This window comes from Heloderma suspectum, chromosome 1 (genome assembly GCF_057233095.1).
Source record: "Heloderma suspectum isolate Gila_16-S chromosome 1, 16-S_ref, whole genome shotgun sequence".
Taxonomy (NCBI): domain Eukaryota; kingdom Metazoa; phylum Chordata; class Lepidosauria; order Squamata; family Helodermatidae; genus Heloderma; species Heloderma suspectum.
Window position 1 is genome coordinate 128,447,550 of NC_139458.1, and position 20,413 is coordinate 128,467,962.

The 20,413-nt window shown below is 44.7% G+C and overlaps 1 protein-coding gene across 2 annotated transcripts in view; it reads right to left on the reverse strand.

Moving 5' to 3' along the window:
• The window catches only part of CD151 (CD151 molecule (Raph blood group)), a 56,482-nt gene that overhangs the window by 14,071 nt on the left and 21,998 nt on the right, over positions 1-20,413 (reverse strand). For both annotated transcript variants that reach the window (XM_084856639.1, XM_084856650.1), the window contains 3 exons: positions 12,728-12,829; positions 10,559-10,750; positions 3,866-3,940 (listed from right to left, as the gene is read on the reverse strand). In XM_084856639.1, coding sequence (XP_084712765.1) covers positions 3,866-3,940; positions 10,559-10,750; positions 12,728-12,811 — 351 coding nt within the window. In that variant the 5' untranslated portion in view covers positions 12,812-12,829. The remainder of the gene's footprint in view (positions 1-3,865; positions 3,941-10,558; positions 10,751-12,727; positions 12,830-20,413) is intronic.

Sequence of the window (20,413 nt, forward strand, 5' to 3'; positions counted from 1 at the left end):
AAAATGGAGCAACATGGAAAGAAAACATGGAGATCACTGTTTTTCCAACACAGCTCCCTGTGTAAAAATTGCTACTAATTTTGCTCCAAAAGTACTTGCACACAGTGCAAAATGGCACCCAGAGCAACTCAGTAGATCTCTGGTCTGATTTTACGAGATATAAATTGAGCAAACTTAAGGTGAGAAGGGGAGTTGCAGCATTAGGCAAATGGAATATTCTAGAACAGCTTTCTCCAATCTGGTGCCCTCAAGGTGTGTTGGACTGCAGCTCCCATAATTATGGGAGTTGCCCTCCAGATGCACTGGACTGCAGCAAGCTGGGAGAGGCTGCTCTTGAGAACGCCCTGGTTCTGAATAAATGCTCATGGTATTTGCCTGCATTCCCCCACCCCCCTTTTTAATCTACTGCAGGATTGTCTAGGCCTCCTTTCAAAAATTCTCTATGTAACGAACAGGCAGCCTACTTCGTAAACCAGCCAAGACACAGCGGTAGAATTCAAGTTTGTTTGGAGGCACTGGGGATAAATTGCCCTGGGCACAAGGACTTGATGGGGTTTGTGAGACAGGACTTTGTAAGCCCAATGCTTTTGGAAATACAGTTCTGCCGTGTTCACCCAGTAGTGGTGGATATTCCACCACTGCTGAATGAAGTCAAAAGAACATACTTTTCCCTGTATGTAGAAACAAGGAGCTGCCTTATCCTGTGGCAGACACAAGGCCCATCTAGTTGTCAACCCCACTGGCTACAAGTAGAAGCTCTGCAGTGTCTCAAGCAGAGATCTCTCTTGGCCCTTCCAGCAGAAGTCCTTTAGCTGCAAGTGTCAGGTTGCTTATAAGCCTGGTTTGCATGAAACGACAACCTAGAGTATGAGTTGAATTGTGGGTTGTCACTGAATTGTGAGTTGTCATTCCGGGTGAACCTTGCACTATCGTTCTCTATAATTTGTTAACTACAAACAACCTGGGAAGAGAACCCATGGTTTGTGGTTGGGTTGTGAACTCTGGGTTGTTCATGGTTAACAACCCATACTTAAACCATAGTGCAGGGTTCGCACGTAATGACAACCAATGTTTCAACAACAACTCATACTCAACCCATACCCTGGGTTGTTGTGCAAACCAGGTCATATAGGAAGTGCTCTACCACAAGGCAATCAAAGAGGGTGCTCAGGAAAAAGAAAACCAGGATTTTGCATCAAAATACAGCAGTGAGTGCTTAAACTCCACTTGCATAAGAGGATAACTTAACACAGGCTGGAAGGTCATTTGTTTATGCCAAATAAATACTTGGATTTGAACCCAAAAGATATGAGGCTTTAGAGATTAATAATTAGCATACATACAAAAGGGAAAAGGCTTGCTGGCACCAGAAACAATATTTTAAGAAGACTCTCAATTGGCCTTACAGGAAAAACAAAAGCAATTACCTGAGGGTTCATAGGGAAGAACTGCAGCATGGAACAGAGGCAGCAGAAACAAACACACATAGTTTATATGCATATTGGGAGAAAGTGGCAGCAAGTAGAAAAATAAAAAGAGGCATCGAAAGAGACAAAGCACCTTGAGCCCTAGGAATAAGGGGAAAGGAGGCTTGCAAGGAAGGGGAGGCATACAGAGGAAAAGGAGGCTTGCAAGAGAAATAGGATTCACATGGCCATTAGTGTCCCTCCCAAAACCACAAATCCCAGCATGCCATGCCATGCCTCCCCCTCTCATCATCAAAACTGATGCCACGCATTCCTTTAGCCTTTGATTTTATTCTCCAGTCTGTTTTCAAGTATAAATGATGCATCATATTCTGCAACTTGCAGATTTCACAGGGAACAGAGGCAGATACCAGTGGTGATTGAAATAATGGCACTACTGTGTTTTATTCCACTAGTACACGTCATGTGTGTTGGATAATAGGAACAACTCCCAGACACTAGGCATGCTTCCAGACACTAGGGAGCAATAGAGAATATCTGCTGTAATTTACAACGATGTACAACTCCTCGACATGTGGTATTGCTCTAAAATTGATGTCCCCTGCATAGGTCACAGGCACATCATCATCTGTCTTTAAATCATGCCTTATCAGACACTGTGGGCGCGTTCACATGTTGCAGGCAAATCATTACTTGGCTGTCAGGAACGTGGTTCATGGAACATTTACCATGGTTTGTCATGATGTCCAAATCCTGAGAATATACCATCCCCCACAAGGGTGCCTTCTCCAGGGGCAGGGGGAGACTAGAAACCATCTCAATGGAGCCTGAGGTGTAGCCCGGGGACTATGTTTTGTCAGAATGCACAAGCCCCATTTGTAAAAGGGGATGGGGATAAACCTCCTGAGCTAAAGTGTTCTGTTGCACACACATCTCCCTACTGTTCCTGGGCCACCTGAGTTGTATACTTGTAACTGATTGCTGACATGTCAATCATACAATTATGACTTTGGGGGCACAATCCTATGCATGTTTAGACAGAAAAAGTCCTACAATTCCCAGCCTTCCTCCGGCCAGCCATGCTGGAGCCATGCTGGCTGGCGCATGCCAGGAACTGCAGGACTTTTCTCTATCTAAATACGCATAGGATTGTGCCCCCAAAGTCCACGTGCCGTGTCTTCTAAACTACGTTTCTGCCCGCCTTGCAGCTTATTAGAGGTTATTTATACTCTAGGAAGTGTTGCAGTAACAATGGCCTTATGCTAGTAAGAAAATACTTTTTAGGCAACTATTCTACAGTAGAAGCAGTTAGATTCTCAGTCATTCCATTTCATTCTGCTTTGTCAAGGGGGAAGAGAGAAAGACAACATAAGAAATTTTGTATTCCAAGCACAGATGCAGCTAGCCAGATGCTTTGTTAGAAGGTTTTTTCACACATCATGAACCTGGCTCAGGATCAATGCTGATCAATTTCATGCTATATTAAATTGGCAAACACAGAACATTATGGGGGTTGGCAGGCAAAAATCGTTCCAGGTTGGGGGTTTTTTAAATCAGACCACTATAAATCTATACGGTTTTTTTCTTAGGCGACACAGGAAGTTGCCTTATACTGAGTCAGACCGTGAATCCATCTAGCCCAGTGTTGTCGACACAGACTGGGAGTGGCTCTCCAGGGTTTCAGGCAACAGTTTTTCCTACCCTGCCTAGAGATGCCAGGGATCTGAACCAGGGCCTTTCTACATGCCAAGCATGTGCTATGCACTGTCCTATGGTCCTTCTGGTCACCATCATGGTAAAATTTGCTGTTTTGGCCAGTTTTTGTATACGGGTGCACCTAAACAGGGCTTATAATGAAATACATTCTATACACCAGAGTAGAACACAGGGAGAAAAAGAGTAGGAAACGATGGGCTCATATGACCACTTCCAATCAAACTCCCCCAGCATCTGCAGTATGACCTCCTCTAATACACACAAACAAACACACACATGCACACACACGCACGCACGCACACACACACACACACACTCAATTCAGGATGTTGGTCACAGTGGGCTTTTGGTGTGGTGCAACAGTATGTCTTAGAGGAAGTCACATCCACAATAGATATGCTTACAGGGACTCTGTGGTAGGGTTGGGAGGAGCCTCCGCCATGACATGCTCCTGTCACATTGCTGCCAGTGCCACAGTAAAGGCAGTGTGGGTTTGCATTGGGCATGGGGGGCGGGGGGGGGGGCGGTGGCATGCAGAGAAGCCACAGCAGAATAACAGATGGGACTTGCAGAGGGGAATAGGGAAGCTGTGTGTTTGTGTTTTGATGAAGTGGATCAGGAGGAGACCTGTGGGGAGTGAAAGGCAGTTGTGTTGGCAGCTTAAACAACAAACCCTATCATACTGATGAGCCCTCTGCTAGTCATTACTCGTAACTGCTTACCTGCTGGTAATAGATATATGCCAGGATCCCAGCAATTATCTCAAGCAGGAAGATGCACAGCAGCAATATAAAATACTGCAAAAAGAAAATGAAAAAAGAAGTTAAAACAGAGGATAAAGTTACAGGTGAAATACGACACTGGAAACTATATGTAAAGCTGTGATGAAATGCTGTAGATCTACTTTTACCGTACAAGTATGCCATTGACAAAACAAGCAGAATTGGGGTGCCAATGCTTAACAGCCAGAGAATGAGTGGCACACAACAGGAACAGATGCTCACTGGCACCCAGTGGCACAGCTACAGATGAAAGATTCTGGGGATGTGGTTCCAGCCAACTGCCCTATCTAGGACTGGAGATAACTTTTGTTCTAGGTTTCTGACTTTTAGTGTCCCATTATTCTATGAAATCATCAGGAAGCAGTCCCCTAATGAGTGGGAAGGGCTTGTCCAGCTCCCACTCACCTCACCAAACTGGCCTGGTCAGATCTGAATATTAATAGGCAGAACTACTGTTGTTCCACAAAAATAAGGTGATACAAAGAATTTTGGGGCAAAACAGAAGCCCAGGACTAAAGCAGAGCAACACAAGGGGCTCAACACTACCACGAAATCTACAGATCTTCCAGGTTCAGAGATCAGTAGGTGGTGCGGGCTACTCCAAGATGACTCTGAAAAATGTTAAAATGCAAGGGAAAATGAGAATCAGATAAATTACTGCATGCCCATCCCATCTTTCTCCAAGAAGCTCAGAGCACATATGTAAGGTTTCCCAGGCAGTCTCCATCCATACTCTTCCCTGAGCCCCCTGTGATCAAGTACAGAGGCAGAGATCAAATACAGATCACAGCCACAAAAGCTGTTGTTGAGCTGTGGCCACAGGCTTAATTACTAACACTAAATTGGGGAGAAGAGATGAAGACACGAGAGAATCTCAAACACAGCTCTAATTGAAGGAATATTTCCAGAAGAGAGAAGAATAAGAACAACAAAAATGGCACGAGAGAAGCACTTGGTGCATTTCTGGATTTAGATCATCATTACCCAATAGGACAGAACATGTCAAATTCCATGAGGCTCATTTCGCTTAGAAGCAAAGCAGACTGATACTCTGATTGCCGTTTTTCAACAAGACCAGTTAGCCTTACTTGCATATTAAGAGGAAAGTCCTCCTCTACTGAAACTGTAGAGTACAATAAAATATGGGAACATGGTTGCAATAGATCAATCATCTCAACAAGCAAGGTTATTGGACAGTTGTCGTGTCCTATTTTAAACTATTGTCCAAAGTAGTCTCCACCATTTTTTTCTTCTCCAGAGCATTTTGTGCCGGCCTTACCCCTGCCAGCACCATAAGCTACACAGGCCATGTCTGAACTAGATGCAGACATTCCTTTCACTAACTGTCAGCATGCAAATATCATTAGATGCAACAAGAATGTAATTAACATAGGAGACCACCTTACATTGGGTCAGGTCCATCTAATCTACAGGCATCTACCCTAACTGGCAAAGGATCTCCAAAATGACAGGCAGAGGTGTTTCCCAGCCCTGTTATCCAAGATCCTTTTAACTGACGATCCTGGGATTGAACCTGGGACCTTCGCCTGCAAAGCATGTGTTCTACCACTGAATCATGCCCCCCCCCGCATAGTTTTTGCAGCTGCGATTCCTACTTCGCTCTTGCCAATAACACTTGTCTTGAAATGCAACCCCTTCAGCTGACATCATTAGAAACTCATCGCAAGCTTGTTAGGTGACAGTGGAATGCTTAATTGCTAAGGGCGGAGATGATTTTGGAATAGCTGAGCTTCTTGAAGCTCTCAACTTGACAAAAGTCAACAACATGCCTGCAGCAGCACTAAACCAGCTTTAGGAACTTTGGACTGAACTGTCAAGTCATTGCTTCAAAAGAAGAACAGCGTGAGTGCAACAAGGAGAGAAGATTTCCCTGCCTAGGCTACTCAAGAGACCCTTCAAAAGAGAAAATCAATTAACTACCCCTGGAGCTTGAACTAGACAGATTCTGTATCTTCCAGAAACAACAATGCACTGCACCACTGAGTTTATCACCGTTCTTTTGAACTATCTATTTACATTCAGTTAACTATGGCCTGAAATGAATATAAATGTAGAACTTTTAAATGTATTTGGTTGGAAGGAGAGAGAGAAAATCACCACAGTTATGATATACTTCCATACACAATTACTTGTATACTTTTGTAATGCAGTTTTATTTGTTTCTTTTTGGTTTTTCTTAGTTACTAGATGAATTTTTACCAAGTAGGGAAGATAAGGTATAGATCTTCGAGCAAAGAGGAAACATTCCCCCCAAACATGAACTCCCCAGAGGGAATTCACAAGTTCCTTGCAGCAGAAGGCACTGTCCTGCTCTAATGATGGAGATATTTCAGCATCTAGATCTACTGGATCAAATCTTCTTTTTCAGCCTTTCTGGGATTCACCAGCTCAGCAAGACAGGCAGCTCACCCCTGACAAGATGGAGGCACTCTTGGTGGGTGGCTTGTCTGTTGAGGGAAGCAGTGTTCAAGCTGTTCCAGATGGGGCTGCACTCTAACCTCCAGGTTAGATTACTGCAATATGTTCTATGTACGGCTACCTGCAGTTAGCTTAGAAACTGCAGTTAGCTTAACACAGCAGTTAGTTTGCTACCTGGGACCAGGCACAGGGAACACATCTTGCCAGCGCTTTAAGAGCTCTTCTGGCTTCCAGTCTGGTTTTGAGCACAATTCAAAGTGCTGGTGTTCACCTTTAAAGCCCTAAATGGCTTGGGACCTTGGTACATGAAGGACTGCCTTCTACTACATCCACCTGTCTGTGTACTTAGGTCAGGGGTAGGGATGATGAAGACATCTGCAACATAATCAAAAGAGTTTGGATTTCTATGAATCCGACTTGCGGATTCCGCAGCAGACCGGCTTCTCCCGAGTCACAAAGATTCTGTGGACTTGCAGATCTGTTTTTTTTTTTAGAACTTTCCAGAATTTTACACAAATTTAGTCATAGAAAAATATGTAAAGTAACAAAACACCTGCCAAAAATGCACATTTCCCCCATAGGCTAAAGCATGACAATGCACATTGGGGGGGGGATTTGCACATTTTTGCAAATGCAAATTTGCATAGATTTGGGAAATTGGGAAAAACCGGATTCCATCAATGAGCGGACAGTGGACAAAATGCACCTGACAATCCATGAAATGCAGACAAAACAGATTTTACAAAATCTGTACATCCCTAGTCAGGGGTCCCCAATCTCTTTGTGGGGGCAGGCACATTTCTGGAAGTTTGACAGAATATTGTGGGCACTCTCACGAAATGGCTGCAAAATGGCTGCCATGGAGGGGCTTTCCCATTCACGAAATGGCTACCACAATGAGCATGGCTGGTCACAAAGCACTCACTTCCCAGAAGGCAAACTGGGGAGACTAAAAGGAAAGTAGCTTACCCAAGAATCTACGTACAAGACATCAAAGGTGGCATCTGAGCTGCAAAACATGAAACCAGACTTTTGAACCAAACAGATGGCATTGGAGGGCAAGACTTTACTTGCAGCATGCTAGCCTTCCAGTTAAAAACCATTTTTAAAAAACTCTTTAAAAAAATAGGAGAAGCAAGTGGCCAGGCAGGCACCAAGAGAGGTGTCAATGGGCACATTGGTGCCCATGGACACCATGTTGAGGACACCAGACTTAGGCCCTTCTCCAGATCCCCCACTATTTGAGGTATGGCAGGTGACAACTAAGGCAAGGGCCTTCTCCGTTGTGGTGTCCTATCTGTGGAAGGCTCTCCACAGGGAGGTGTGCCATGCCCCTAGGTGTTTCCAGGCAACGATTTTATTGTGCCATCCAACACGGAGTTTTACTGGGGGTCCAGACAACATCACTGTCTTCCATTTGTAACCTTCCCATGTTTTCTTGCCACTGCTTCCATCCTTTTTCTTACCACAAAAATCAGTTAAGGAAGGAAAGACAGAATAGCTGCACAAGGCCTTTTGACTGGTAGTGCTAAGGGCCGTCCCTCTGGAAGTACTCCTGATCTTATGTCTTGCCAGAGCCAGTTGAAGATGGAGATTGTATGTGGTGTAATGGTTAGAGTGTTGGACTGGGACTTGGGAGATCCGAGTTCAAATCCCCACATGGTCACAAAGCTCACAGGGAGACTTTGGACCAGTCACTGACTCTCAGTCTAACCTACCTCACAGGGTTGTTGTGAGGGTAAAATGGGGAGGAGGATATTGTACACAGCGTTGGGATCCTTGGAGGAAAAGGCTGGATGTAAAAGTAACAAACAAACAAACAAACAAGACTCCCCCCCATCCCTTGCCTGCATTTGTTTTAAGACATTGGTCTTAAAATCTTCCCTTTTAAAGACTGGTGTAGTGTTCATCTTTTATTTTTCTGCTGCTAAGTAGGCAAAGGTTGCCTTTTTAATCTTTTATTGGTTTTGTTTGTTTGTTTTTACTTAGTCTCCCTGGATATAAATGCATGTCCTTATTTATTTAAATAAAAAAGCTAGAAGTGTTCCTCTGCAGACGGGCTTCAGTGTGGGAGCACAATCCCAGGCAGCCACTCACCCCCGCCCCCCACAAGGTCTGCTGAAGCCTCAGACCATCTGCGTGCTTGGACAAGATATCCTTTCATACCATGGGAATGAGTAACCTAACAGAAAGCTGACTAACCAAAGGCTGGACTCCATGCGAATGGGAGACTGAAATAGAACAGAAACACGCCTTCACCCAAGGAAGACGGCTTCTCTTTTGCTGGGGGCAGGTTAAGCAATGCTACTGACACCATCCCTCTAGCAGGCTGATACATTAGGAGAGAAGAAACATCCAGCCAATGAGCTGGAAAGCTGTTCTTTCCTGCCCTAGTGTTCTCACATTACCTCATTTAAAGTCTACTTCTCCACTGCACTACACCATGCCCAAGCACACCACTGAGGTTATATTTCTTCCTCTGCTCCAGCAAAACCATCAGGGCTGACACAGATAATTCCTGATTTAAATGGGCGCAGCTCTAGGACACCAAAGACCTATAGGATCACAACACATTTCCTCCATAGGAGTCCTTTATTATTTCGCCCCCATTGTGATCTGGCAACCCCGAAGAATATTCGCTACACTGGTGATTACGTTAACAGAACCCGCCAAGGTTGCTGGAAGGCAATGTGAGCCCAGCCATCTCTCTGCTCTTTAACACCCACTTCTTGCACAGATAATCCAACCTACAGCATGCCACAAGGAGAGAACAAGACACGCCATACCGAAGTGTCTGCAGAGTAAACAGCTGCAGATGACTCAAGCAAGTTATCAAAGCCACGCGCTACAGAAGGGGGAGGGGGAAAGAGAATCCAGCAGGGCCACTATTACCTAAAGTGAGCAGGAGGAAAAATATTCCTTCCCAGTTGAAGAAGATCAAAGAAAGACCCAGAGTAAAGCAAAGATACTGGGGTATCTTCAAAAGAAGGTTTTACGGGGGCCATAAGTACTCCGGACCTAACACTTTGTATCTTGTTATGGCAGCAGCTGACATGGTGATGTGGGGAAGAGAGGAGAAAGTGGGGAACCCTAATCTGAGGTGGAGAGAGAGAGAGAGAGAGAGAACCCCTTTTTGAGCTCCTAGGTAAGGGGTCACCAGGTAAGACCATTCTTACAAAGGAGTGTCTTTTGGCTTTGAATAAGTAACACCACAAGAGACACTTACCATCTCCAGCCTGCACTCACCACAATAATATATAAAATATCGTGACTGTTCAGTGTCATAATACAGTGTAATACATAATACATAATACAATGTACAGAAGAACATTGGGATTTACTGGTTCATAGCCTTTTACCCTTGGCACAAAGATGCTTGGGTGTGAGCTGAGTTCAGAGCTGGCAGAAGCCTTTAAGCCAGATCAGCCTGGCTGGCCACAAAGTGTTTATTGTGCACTTTACTTAAGGCCAAATAAACCAGAGGCCAAGTGACAGGAGACAATAGATCTGTCACAACCAGCCACTCAGTGGACGGAAGATGGGAACAAAAAGATTTTTTGTTTTCAAGAGACAATTATTAGTTTTCTGTGGCAAAACAACAACAAAAGGGCTGTACCAAATTGTTCCATCTGTAATTCCTGGCTTCAAAGGACAGAAACAGAAAGAAAGAAAGAAAGAAAGAAAGAAAGAAAGAAAGAAAGAAAGAAAGAAACTCTCCGGCACAGTGAGCTATTGTGTACATGCCAAAATGGAATGGTACGGTCTACAGGCCATGTCAGCTCCAGTATCATCACAAATCATGAGAAGCACTTCAGAAGTATCAAGATGACTTTGTCCTTGCAGTGCAGTATTCCTTGCCTTGCACATAGGAACAGCAAACCAAGGAGTGCTGTTTCAGACATTGCTTTTTCTGGTCAGCATCAGAAAAGCATGTCAGTTTCCCCCCTCTAACATATTTAGCTGGAGCAAAACTATTTTCACCCTGCCATTGCAACATTACACTTTTACACACTTCCTGCAACACAGGCATTAAGAGTAACATGCCAGAAGGGTAACATGTGAAGGATCCCTTAGCCTGAGTCTCTCCAGCCCAAATATCTGTTTCCTTCTTAGGCCATCTTGCCCTGGTCTGACTCAGTATGGCTCTCTGTGCCATTCCGTATCCAAGGCACAGTTTATTCAAAGAAAACCCACCACTCTCAGCAGGTTCCGCTGCTCTCTGAACGTAGCACAGCAGCCCAAGATGCCAGTGATCATGACAACAACACCTGCCACCACCAGGATGTAGGCTGTGGCCATGTACGTGTTGGACTGCAGCAGGCTAATATAATCGCTCTTCTCCGCCAGGGTCCAGATGCCCACGGCCATCACAGCTCCACCTGCCAGCTTAGAAAGAAAGTCAAAGTCAGTAAAATGCAGCTGGGCTAGAGGTTATCCCTTTTTACATGAGACAGCACTATCTAGTGGGGGGGGGGCTAGTCACCGCCAGATGTTTTGGCCTACAACTGTCACCATCCCTCACCATTGGCTATGCTGTCTAGGGCTGATGGGAGTTGTAAGTCAGAACATCTGGAGGGCTACAGGTTGCCCATCACTGATCAAGTCGGACCACATATCACCTTGTCAGTGATGGTTCACTAAGGCCCGATACAGGATCCCTTGATGCCACAGCTCCTGCTGAATTCAAAGTGGATCTAAGTCCAAATGAAATATCACTTCATTCTCATTCTTGTCTCTCACACAGGACCAGGTGGATTTATAGGATCAGGCCAATAAAATGGAAAGATTTGTAATTCTCAGAATGTCTAATAGGGCAAGGTCTGCATTTACAGGAATTATGCATTACTAAACCTAACCAAGATCTTTTTCAGGCTCTGGTCAAAGATGTCTCAGCCATTGAGAAGGGATGTTGACAACGTTTGTTCCAGTTCCTTTTGGGATCTAGGGTCACCTCTGAAACCTAGCTGCTTAGAGCCTCCTTGTTTTACTGAATATGCCAGGAGTGGGTCAACCTTTTGAACCCAAGGACCAAATTGGCTCTGGGCAAGTACACTGGGAGCCACATGAAAGCAGTGGGCAGGGCCACATTCCACAGTGGGTGGGGCCATCTCACTGCTGGCATGTGGTCACCCAACATAATAGACTCCATTCTCACACACACACTCACACACATCTTGCTGAAAATGTCCCCCTTGGGTGGCAATTAGGCTTTTTAAAAGCTTCCACTGGCACCAATGGAGGCTTTCCAAAATCCTGATTGCAACCTGGGGGATGATTTTCAAAGGCGAGCCACAATGTTCAGGAAGGGGTGGATTAGCCCTCCCCTCCACAGCAGCGTCCCCTGCCCAAAATGCCCCCAGTGCAACAGTTCAGCTTTTTAAAAGCCTCCACTGGCACTGATGGATGCTTTTAAATACCTAAATGCAACATAGGGGGCAGCATTATCTCTGATCAGATTTTCCCTGCCAGCCTGGGGAGAAGGGCTGGATGGGGAATTCCCGCAGGCCATATTCAACCCACAGTGCTGAAGGTTACCCCTGTGTGATACGCGCAATTGGAAAGACAAGGTTGCAAAGACAAAAGGTTACAAAAGACATGTCATCCCATTTAGAAAAAATCTTAATCAGACTCTATACAAGCAGGGGGAAAGCACATTAAGCCACCTGAAATAAGATGCAAACATCCATCTTTATACTTCATGAAAGACCCTTTAAGTAATCCATTCCTAAATGGTCTGTCAGAACCCATCAATGTACTTCTAGAATCTTCTTGGTGAGCTGTCAAGTCTGTGGGCAGTAGTGGTATAGACAATTCAACACAAAGAGTTGAAAGAAGGTGACTCCAGGCCCCGCATGTGGAAACAAGCACCAAAGACAAAGCCTTCTTCTGTAAAAAATAAAGGGCTAGGAGTCACTTTCCCCAGCCCTTAGGTGATTGTTTGTCTTCATGCCTCCTGTCAAGCCTCTGAGCATAAAGAACAAATATACATATCCAAGGGCTAGAGGGGAAAAGATTGCTTAAAAGATCTCTTGATCTCTCTTAATGGAAGCTATGGGAAGAATAGAATAAAGGCCAATGTGTATGTTCAGGACAAAAACACATCATTCAGCCCTCCTAGAACTTGCAGCCAGGGGAATGCACGCTTGAATGTTCCTCTATGTCAGTGACTCCCCATCTTCAAAAAGCTAGCACATTAGAAAGAAAAGTTCTAGCTTAGCATGTGCTAGCTTTCTATGTGCAGTGATTTTCTGATATGGAGAAAGCATCCAAGCATGCTATTCCCAACCTGCATTCTGAAGTCAGAGAGTCTGAGGAGTGCTGTACTTCGTGAAATAATAACAGATTGGCTGTAAGGTGCCTTACCCAGAAAAAGAAGTTGAAGATGAAGAGCAGATACTTGAGACAGATGGTGCCACATGTTTCCTTGTTTTCACCGTATTCACGCATTGTCACAACTCAGCAGAACTGTGGAAGAGCAACAAGAAAAAGGAAGATCAACAGTTTGTCGCCCAGTGTGCAACTATTCCCCATTCTCCTGCTTCCTTTCTTCTGAGATGCACCTTAAGAAAAACATCTGGAAAGAAACATAAGATTGATAATACCACAGGCCCACCTTGATGCAATGTTGAGTCTGGAATGAAAATCACCAAGACATGAAAGGTTCCAACCCACCTCCCACTAGTCTATGATCCCACTGCGATGGTATCCAAAGTCAAACTTCCCCTGCTAATCTTAGTGGGGGTGGGTAACAGCATTCCTCAAGTTACAGCAGTAGACTCAGGACATGTAAGGATTTATAAGCCACCAAAAGCACCTTAAATTGTACCCAGAAAGCCACAAAGGATCAGAACAAACATGAGAGAATTGGTCTTGCTCATATTTCCCCTGATGATGGTGAGTTTAAGAGCAGCCATAGCTCAGTGGTAGAGAAGTGGCAGAGATCTTTGCAGGCAGAAAGTCCCCAGATAAATCCCCGGCTTCTCCAGGAAGGGCTAGGAAAGAATCGTGCCTGAAACCCTGGAGAGCTGCTGCCGGTCAGTGTCGACAATGCTGGGCTAGATGGACCAACAGTCTGATTCTGCATAAGGCAGTTTGCTGTATTTATAGAGTTTGAAACAGCAAACCACCCTTGGATTTGCTATGCAGTCAGGAGTGTGCTGCACAGCAGTGTGTTTTTTCCCCTCCTTCACATTTGAAAGCTATGCCATCTGCTCAGGAATTGGCACATTACAAAAAAAAGGGGGGCCAGGCATGTCATGATAGGAGTGCAGGTTTGCACATCACGGTAGCAAATTGTGGGTTAATTAACCTGCGATTTGCCAGGACGCGGCTGTACATGAGCCGCTTCTGCTTTCTGTAAACAGCCTACAATTGGCCCGATTGGAGTTTGTCAGTGTGACATGCAAACCCAGACTGATTGGTTGGTTAGGGGCTGAACAACCCAGTGCTCGACTTAACAACAAACCATAAGTTAACTGCTGGGTTGTTTAGCCCCTAATTGGTCTGGGTTAACATGTCACACTGACAATTTCTGATCATGCCAATAGGAGGCTGTTTACAGAAACTGGAAGCAGCTTGCAGGCAGTGTGCATCCCAGTGAATCATGGGTTAAATAACCCACAATTTGCCAGCTGTGACGTGTGAACCAGGTCAATGTGTCCATCTCCAAACCCAATCTATTTCAGTCTGTCCCTTTTGCCCCCAATTACAACACAGACACACACATACTCTCTCTCTCTCTTTCTCTCTCTCTCTCTCTCACACACACACACACACACACACAGATTTTCTTTTTCTCACAGAAGATGTGACAGCATAGTTGGCAGCAGGCAGTGTTCACAAGCAAGGCGAGAGACTCAGAGATGAAAGCATAAGACCAAGATAGTATCAGGGAGAGAAGAGCAAGGCTCATTTCTTGGCATCCAGGCAGCCCAGTCATCATGATAAATTTCCACACTGCTCTGTCAAAACACAAAAAGTGATTCAGATGCATCCATCCATCCTCAAACATCCAACCCCCATCTATTATTCTTATGGATTTGCTACTTGTAAAGGATGAGAGATTTACTATCCCTGGGACAGAAACCTTTTGTTTATCTATAGGACAGATTACTCAGTGGTATCAGTCACTAAAGGGGACATCTGTGCTACAAAAATAAACTGGTTTAGCTGTTATTGTACCCCCCCCCCCGGAATCTTGGGAACTGTAGTTTTAAAAAAAGATGCTGCGAGTTCTCTGTTAGCAATCCCTAGCACACTCAGCACTACAATTCCCAGGGGGTGTTGGAGGAAACTAGCCCAGTAATCTGGGTCAGAAAACTGTAAAAAGTTTCCCACACGCATGTGGCCTAATAGTCAGTCAGAACATGGGTTTACATTTTGAGAAGTCTGTGTTTCTACAGCCTACTCTGTACCCCCTAAGTTAGCCTGCTGCCTAGGCTAACGTGCAACATAAAAATAAAAGATATGGTGGAGCTGAAATACTTATGGTTAGTTCCACTACTAGACCATTTTGTGATGAATTGTACCAAAACATGGCACTCAGTACAGAAACCTTTCCTATTTAGATAGAAGGGGTAGGAGTTCAGAGATATTTAATTCAGGTGGTGGTAGTGGGAGGAATGCCTGCAAGTTCAGTGCTGAGGGAAATTTCCTATAAAAGTGCAACGATAAGCAGAGTTCATCATACCCGAAGCCAATACGCACTCTATGAATGTTCTACATCAGGGGTGGACTACTTGCGGCCTGCAAGCCACACGGAGCCCCCACCACCAGGGCCACATTGGGCAGGGGAGGCAGTCGCCTCAGGAGGCAGATGCTGGGAGGCAGCAGCAAAGTGTTCAAGGACAGAACTGCATGCCTTGCAGCCTACTCTGTACCCCCTAAGTTAGCCTGCTGCCTTCAAGTTCAGTGGAGAAAGTTATCCAATCATTAGTGTAAAAGAGAGATTCATCTGCCAGTTCAGTCAGCTTTTGCACATGGAGTGGGAGGGGGGCGCTATCTAATCCTTTGCCTCAAGCAACAAAATGATTTGGGCTGGCCCTGCCTACCACCATTCAAAATAATTTAAAAAAACCAATTTTTCCTGAAAAAATGGCATCCATAGTGGCTATAGAGTGCCCAAAGGGTCAAAATTAGCAAAAATGGCCCCCAGGCCTCCCACAGTTGCCCACCCCTGCTTGACATCAAGATACATGAAAACATACATAACTTCTGGGAGCAAGACCAGCCTTACAGCACAGTATCACCATCTCATACAATGCTATGTTATGTTCTTGAACTGGCATGGAAGTCAGGTTGTTACTATCTGACCAAAGGTCAGCATTTGTTTTAAGAGGTCCAGAAAAGAAGATTTTTACAAACACAATTTCGCTGCCCAATTTTCCCATCAGTCCTGTACCCACCTTATTCTCTCTCCTCCTGTACTGTACTGATTCTAGTTCTGCTCTCCTCTGCAGCCCAGTATGAAGGAATGTGGTTTGCTGGACTGATCCAAGATCAGCATTATAGAAGCCACATCGGTGGTGTACAAGCACCATCCCAGGACATATCAAACTTGCAACTAGCTATACTGTTCCTTGTAGCCTTTGCATGGACAATGGAAGAAGTTAGAAGCATCAAATATAGTGGATGTTAACAGTGGTGTAGGACACCCTAAGGTACATGCCACTCTGCTATTTCAGAATATTATATTTCCATTTTAAAACTGCACCCATCTAAGAAAATGAACAAATTAACAATGTTCTGGTGGAGGTGCAACCATTAGATAAATGAGTATAATCCAACATGTTTAACAGAGATGGATGGCTTGCTAGACTTCTGTGCATGGTATATAATAGTTGCATTTTGAAATTTCTAAGTTCTGATTAACGCACATTAATCTGATTGATTGGCCAATTCCCTACATCACATGATCACCTACTAATACCTTAGCACAGCCAGTGGTGAGGGATGATGGGAGATACAGTCCAGCAGCGGAGGACAGGAAGGCCTGGCGTGCTATGGTCCATAGGGTCATGAAGAGTCGGACACGACTTAACTGAACAACAACATCTGGAGGGCCAGAAGTTGCCTACCCCAGTTTAGGACTACAGGGGATTTTGTTATGCCCACTCCTCTAACGTAAGTTTCTTGAAGCATCGGACTAGAGTTTTCTGATCATCCAGCATAGTTCTGCTTGTAAAGCAAATCAGATTGTGAAGAGGTAGTAAAAGGGGAGTCTCACTGGTTTTAGATTTGTAGACAGAGAGCAGCAGGAGGTTTATGAAGCATGGTGATTTATGCAGGGCTGGTGGCCAGTGAATCACAAAACAATCATTGCTGTCTCCAGTTATCCTGGCCAGGAACAGCATCTCATAGTACAACAAGACTGTTCTTGCATTTAAATTGGCAAATTGAGAAGTGCACTGCTGGAGATTCAACACGCTATGTAGGCCCATCCTGTATGCATATTCTTTTCTTTGCCGACTAAGAACAGAACAGACTTTTCCATAGTGCTGTGGAGATGCAAAGTCAGTGTATGCAACTGGCTATCTAGCACCAGAGCTGTGTATACATTACCCTAATATACCCACCACAGAATTTTGCAGAATTCAGGTAATCTGCATTTGCTGCCAATGAAATCTGGAATCTGAAGTCTAACCTTCATGAATTGCACAAATTAAGCACGTGATCATATTGTCTAGTGTATCTTAGTGTGCTTCTGCGAGAGGGGCAAGGAAAAGTGCCTTGCGTGAAAGATCCACCCCAGCCACAGGAAATCCTGCTCAGTCCTTTGAACTTCTGAGATTCACCATGTTACTGCCTGCATAGTTTGACATTGGCCTTTACGTTTTATACAGGCTTGAAACTTCCCTTTAAGAAGAGAAAGAAAGGCAGGGTTCTTGGGATGTCGATGTTTGCACTCAATAGATAATTCAACACTAAGCACAAAATTATGGAGTACAATGCAGTCCTGTTCAGCGCTTACAATACTGATCCAGACAAGGGTAAAAGTGAGCGACCTACTGCAAGTCACAGCATATCAGAAGAAAGGAGGGAGAGATCCCTTTCACTTCAGGTACATTGTCTCGGCATGAGCATATCACCCAAGGCATTCTTTCCCATTTTAATTAAAGCCCTGTCCCATGCCGCACCTCCTTAATTCACATATCAACACTGAAGGGTTGAGAATGCTGCTTGAACAGAACCCTGCAGAGCACTAACCTAGCAACAGACTGTGACTGCTTCACTGTATGCCCAGTTCAACCCGGCTAGATGCAAGGGGCAGCTATCACACATAGCTGCTTACACCACAAGCTGAACTCTGCAGCGATCCTTTCAACAGACTGTCTCAACCACAGAGGAGTTTGGTCAGATCAAGTAGTCCCAGCAATGAAGCTATAAGGGGGCTGCTACCTCCTCTTGTTGAATTGGCACACAAGGTGCAAGAGACCTTACAGAACTGTGCTTAATCAATATATTATATAAAATAAATATATTTTTCTTATGGTATCAGTTTTCATAGTATGTTTTATATATTTAATTAAAAAGAGTAGTCTATATAGCTCCTGAGGAAGACTATTCCTGGTCAAAATGGTAACACACCAGGGTTCCATTGGACTGATATGTTTGATATGATGTATATGCATTGGCTAGATAGCATCACCGATGCAATGAATATGAACTTGAGCACACTCTGGGAGAGAGCGGAGGACAGGAAGGCCTGGCGTGCTATGGTCCATGGGGTCACGAAGAGTCGGACACGACTTAACGACTGAACAACAACAACAATATGCATTGGAATTGATTGATATGTTTGAGATTGGTAGGTTTGATATGATATATACGCATTGGAAATACATACTTCCTCTGTAATTTGGTATGCATAATCAACTGTGCCTTATTTGTTTATATGCATATTTATAAAACACTATCAATTTATTTCTTCTATATAATATATTGATTAAGTGCAGTTCTGTACAGTCCTTTGCACCTTGTGTGTTTTTGTGGAGTTGTAATCGGGGAACCTGTCTCTTCTGTTTTGTAGTGTTGACTTGGCACATAAAGTGGAGGCACCAGATTATGCTCAACTTCTACATGGCCTCTAGCTGTGTTAATGGATACTTAATATAGCAATGTTCTCCTCTAGCAGATGTATAAAAGGGATCCTGTTGTAGCTGAAGCAGGGCTGAGAAAACAGAGGCACTGGGTTGCTACTGACATCTTTCAGATTTGGGCCTGGTGAGCAGCTGCCTACATCCTCGGACAGCTCCATGTACATCAGGGAAATTAAACTGAGGGTGGAGCCTCCACCAGCAGGAGGAGGAAAATTACCTTCTTGGCACCCCCCACCCACCCAAAAAAGCTTACCAGGAAGGGACACTGAGAATGGAGCTGCCAGTAGGAGGGAAAGGAGCCTTCCCTCTACAAAGGCTGGTGCAGTGCAACCTTGAATCTAAAAATTCGCCTACTCTGAAAAACAGCAATGCTCTTGCCCAGATAGTGGTTGATTGATGAGGGCTTGACAGCTGGTTTTGTGTGTGAGCCTCAGTGCAGCATTTCAGTCATTCTCCCTGCTCGCAGCTTTGTTGTTGTTGTTCAGTCGTGTCCGACTCTTCGTGACCCCATGGACCATAGCACGCCAGGCCTTCCTGTCCTGCGCTCTCTCCCGGAGCGTGCTCAAGTTCATATTCATTGCATCCGTGATGCTATCTAGCCATCTCATCCTCTGCCGTCCCCTTCTCCTTTGGCCTTCAGTCTTTCCCAGCATCAGGGTCTTTTCCAGAGAGTTTTCTCTTCGCATTAGGTGGCCAAAATATTGGAGCTTCAGCTTCAGGATCTGTCCTTCCAATGAGCACTCAGGGTTGATTTCCTTTAGGATTGACTGATTTGACCTCCTTGCAGTCCAGGGGACTCGTAAGAGTCTTCTCCAGCACCACAGTTCGAAAGCATCAATTCTTCGGCGCTCAGCCTTCCTTAGAGTCCAGCTCTCACAGCCATACATTACTACTGGGAAAACCATACCTTTGATTAGACGGACCTTTGTCGGCAAGGTGATGTCTCTGCTTCTTACTATGCTGTCTAGGTTTGCCATAGCTTTCCTCCCAAGGAGCAAGCGTCTCTTAATTTCATGGCTACAGTCACCGTCTGTGGTGATCTTGGAACCCAAGAAAGTAAAATCTGTCACTGCTTCCATTTCTTCCCCTTCTATATGCCAGGAAGTGATGGGGCCAGATGCCATGATCTTCATTTTTTTAATGTTGAGTTTCAAACCAGCTTTTGCACTTTCCTCTTTCACCTTCAACAAGAGGCTCTTTACATCCTCTTCGCTTTCTGCCATTAGGGTGGTATCGTCTGCATATCGGAGGTTGTTGATAATTCTCCCAGCAATCTTAATTCCGACCTCTGATTCATCCAACCCGGCATTTCTCATGATGTACTCTGCATATAAGTTAAATAACCAGGATGACAACATGCAGCCTTGTCGTACCCCTTTCCCAATTTTGAACCACTCGGTTGTTCCATGTCTGGTTCTTACTGTTGCTTCTTGACCCTCGTACAGGTTTCTCAGGAGACAGGTAAGGTGGTCTGGTACTCCCATCTCTTTCAGAATTTGCCACAGTTTGTTGTGATCCACACAATCAAAGGCTTTAGCGTAGTCAATGAAGCAGAAATAGACGTTTTTCTGGAATTCTCTTGCTTTCTCCATGATGCAGCGAATGTTGGCGATTTGATCTCTAGTTCCTCTGCCTCTTCGAAACCCAGCTTGTACTTCCGGGAGTTCTCGGTTCGCATACTGCTGAAGCCTAGCTTGTAGGATTTGGAGCATCACCTTGCTGGCATGTGAAATGAGCGCAATTGTGCGGTAGTTTGAACACTCTTTGGTGTTGCCCTTCTTTGGAATTGGAATGTAAATTGACCTTTTCCAGTCTTGCGGCCATTGTTGAGTGTTCCAAATTTGTTGGCATATTGAATGCAGCACTTTAACAGCATCATCTTTTAGGATCTTAAATAGCTCAGCTGGAAGACTGTCATCTCCGCTAGCTTTGTTGTTACTAATGCTTCCTA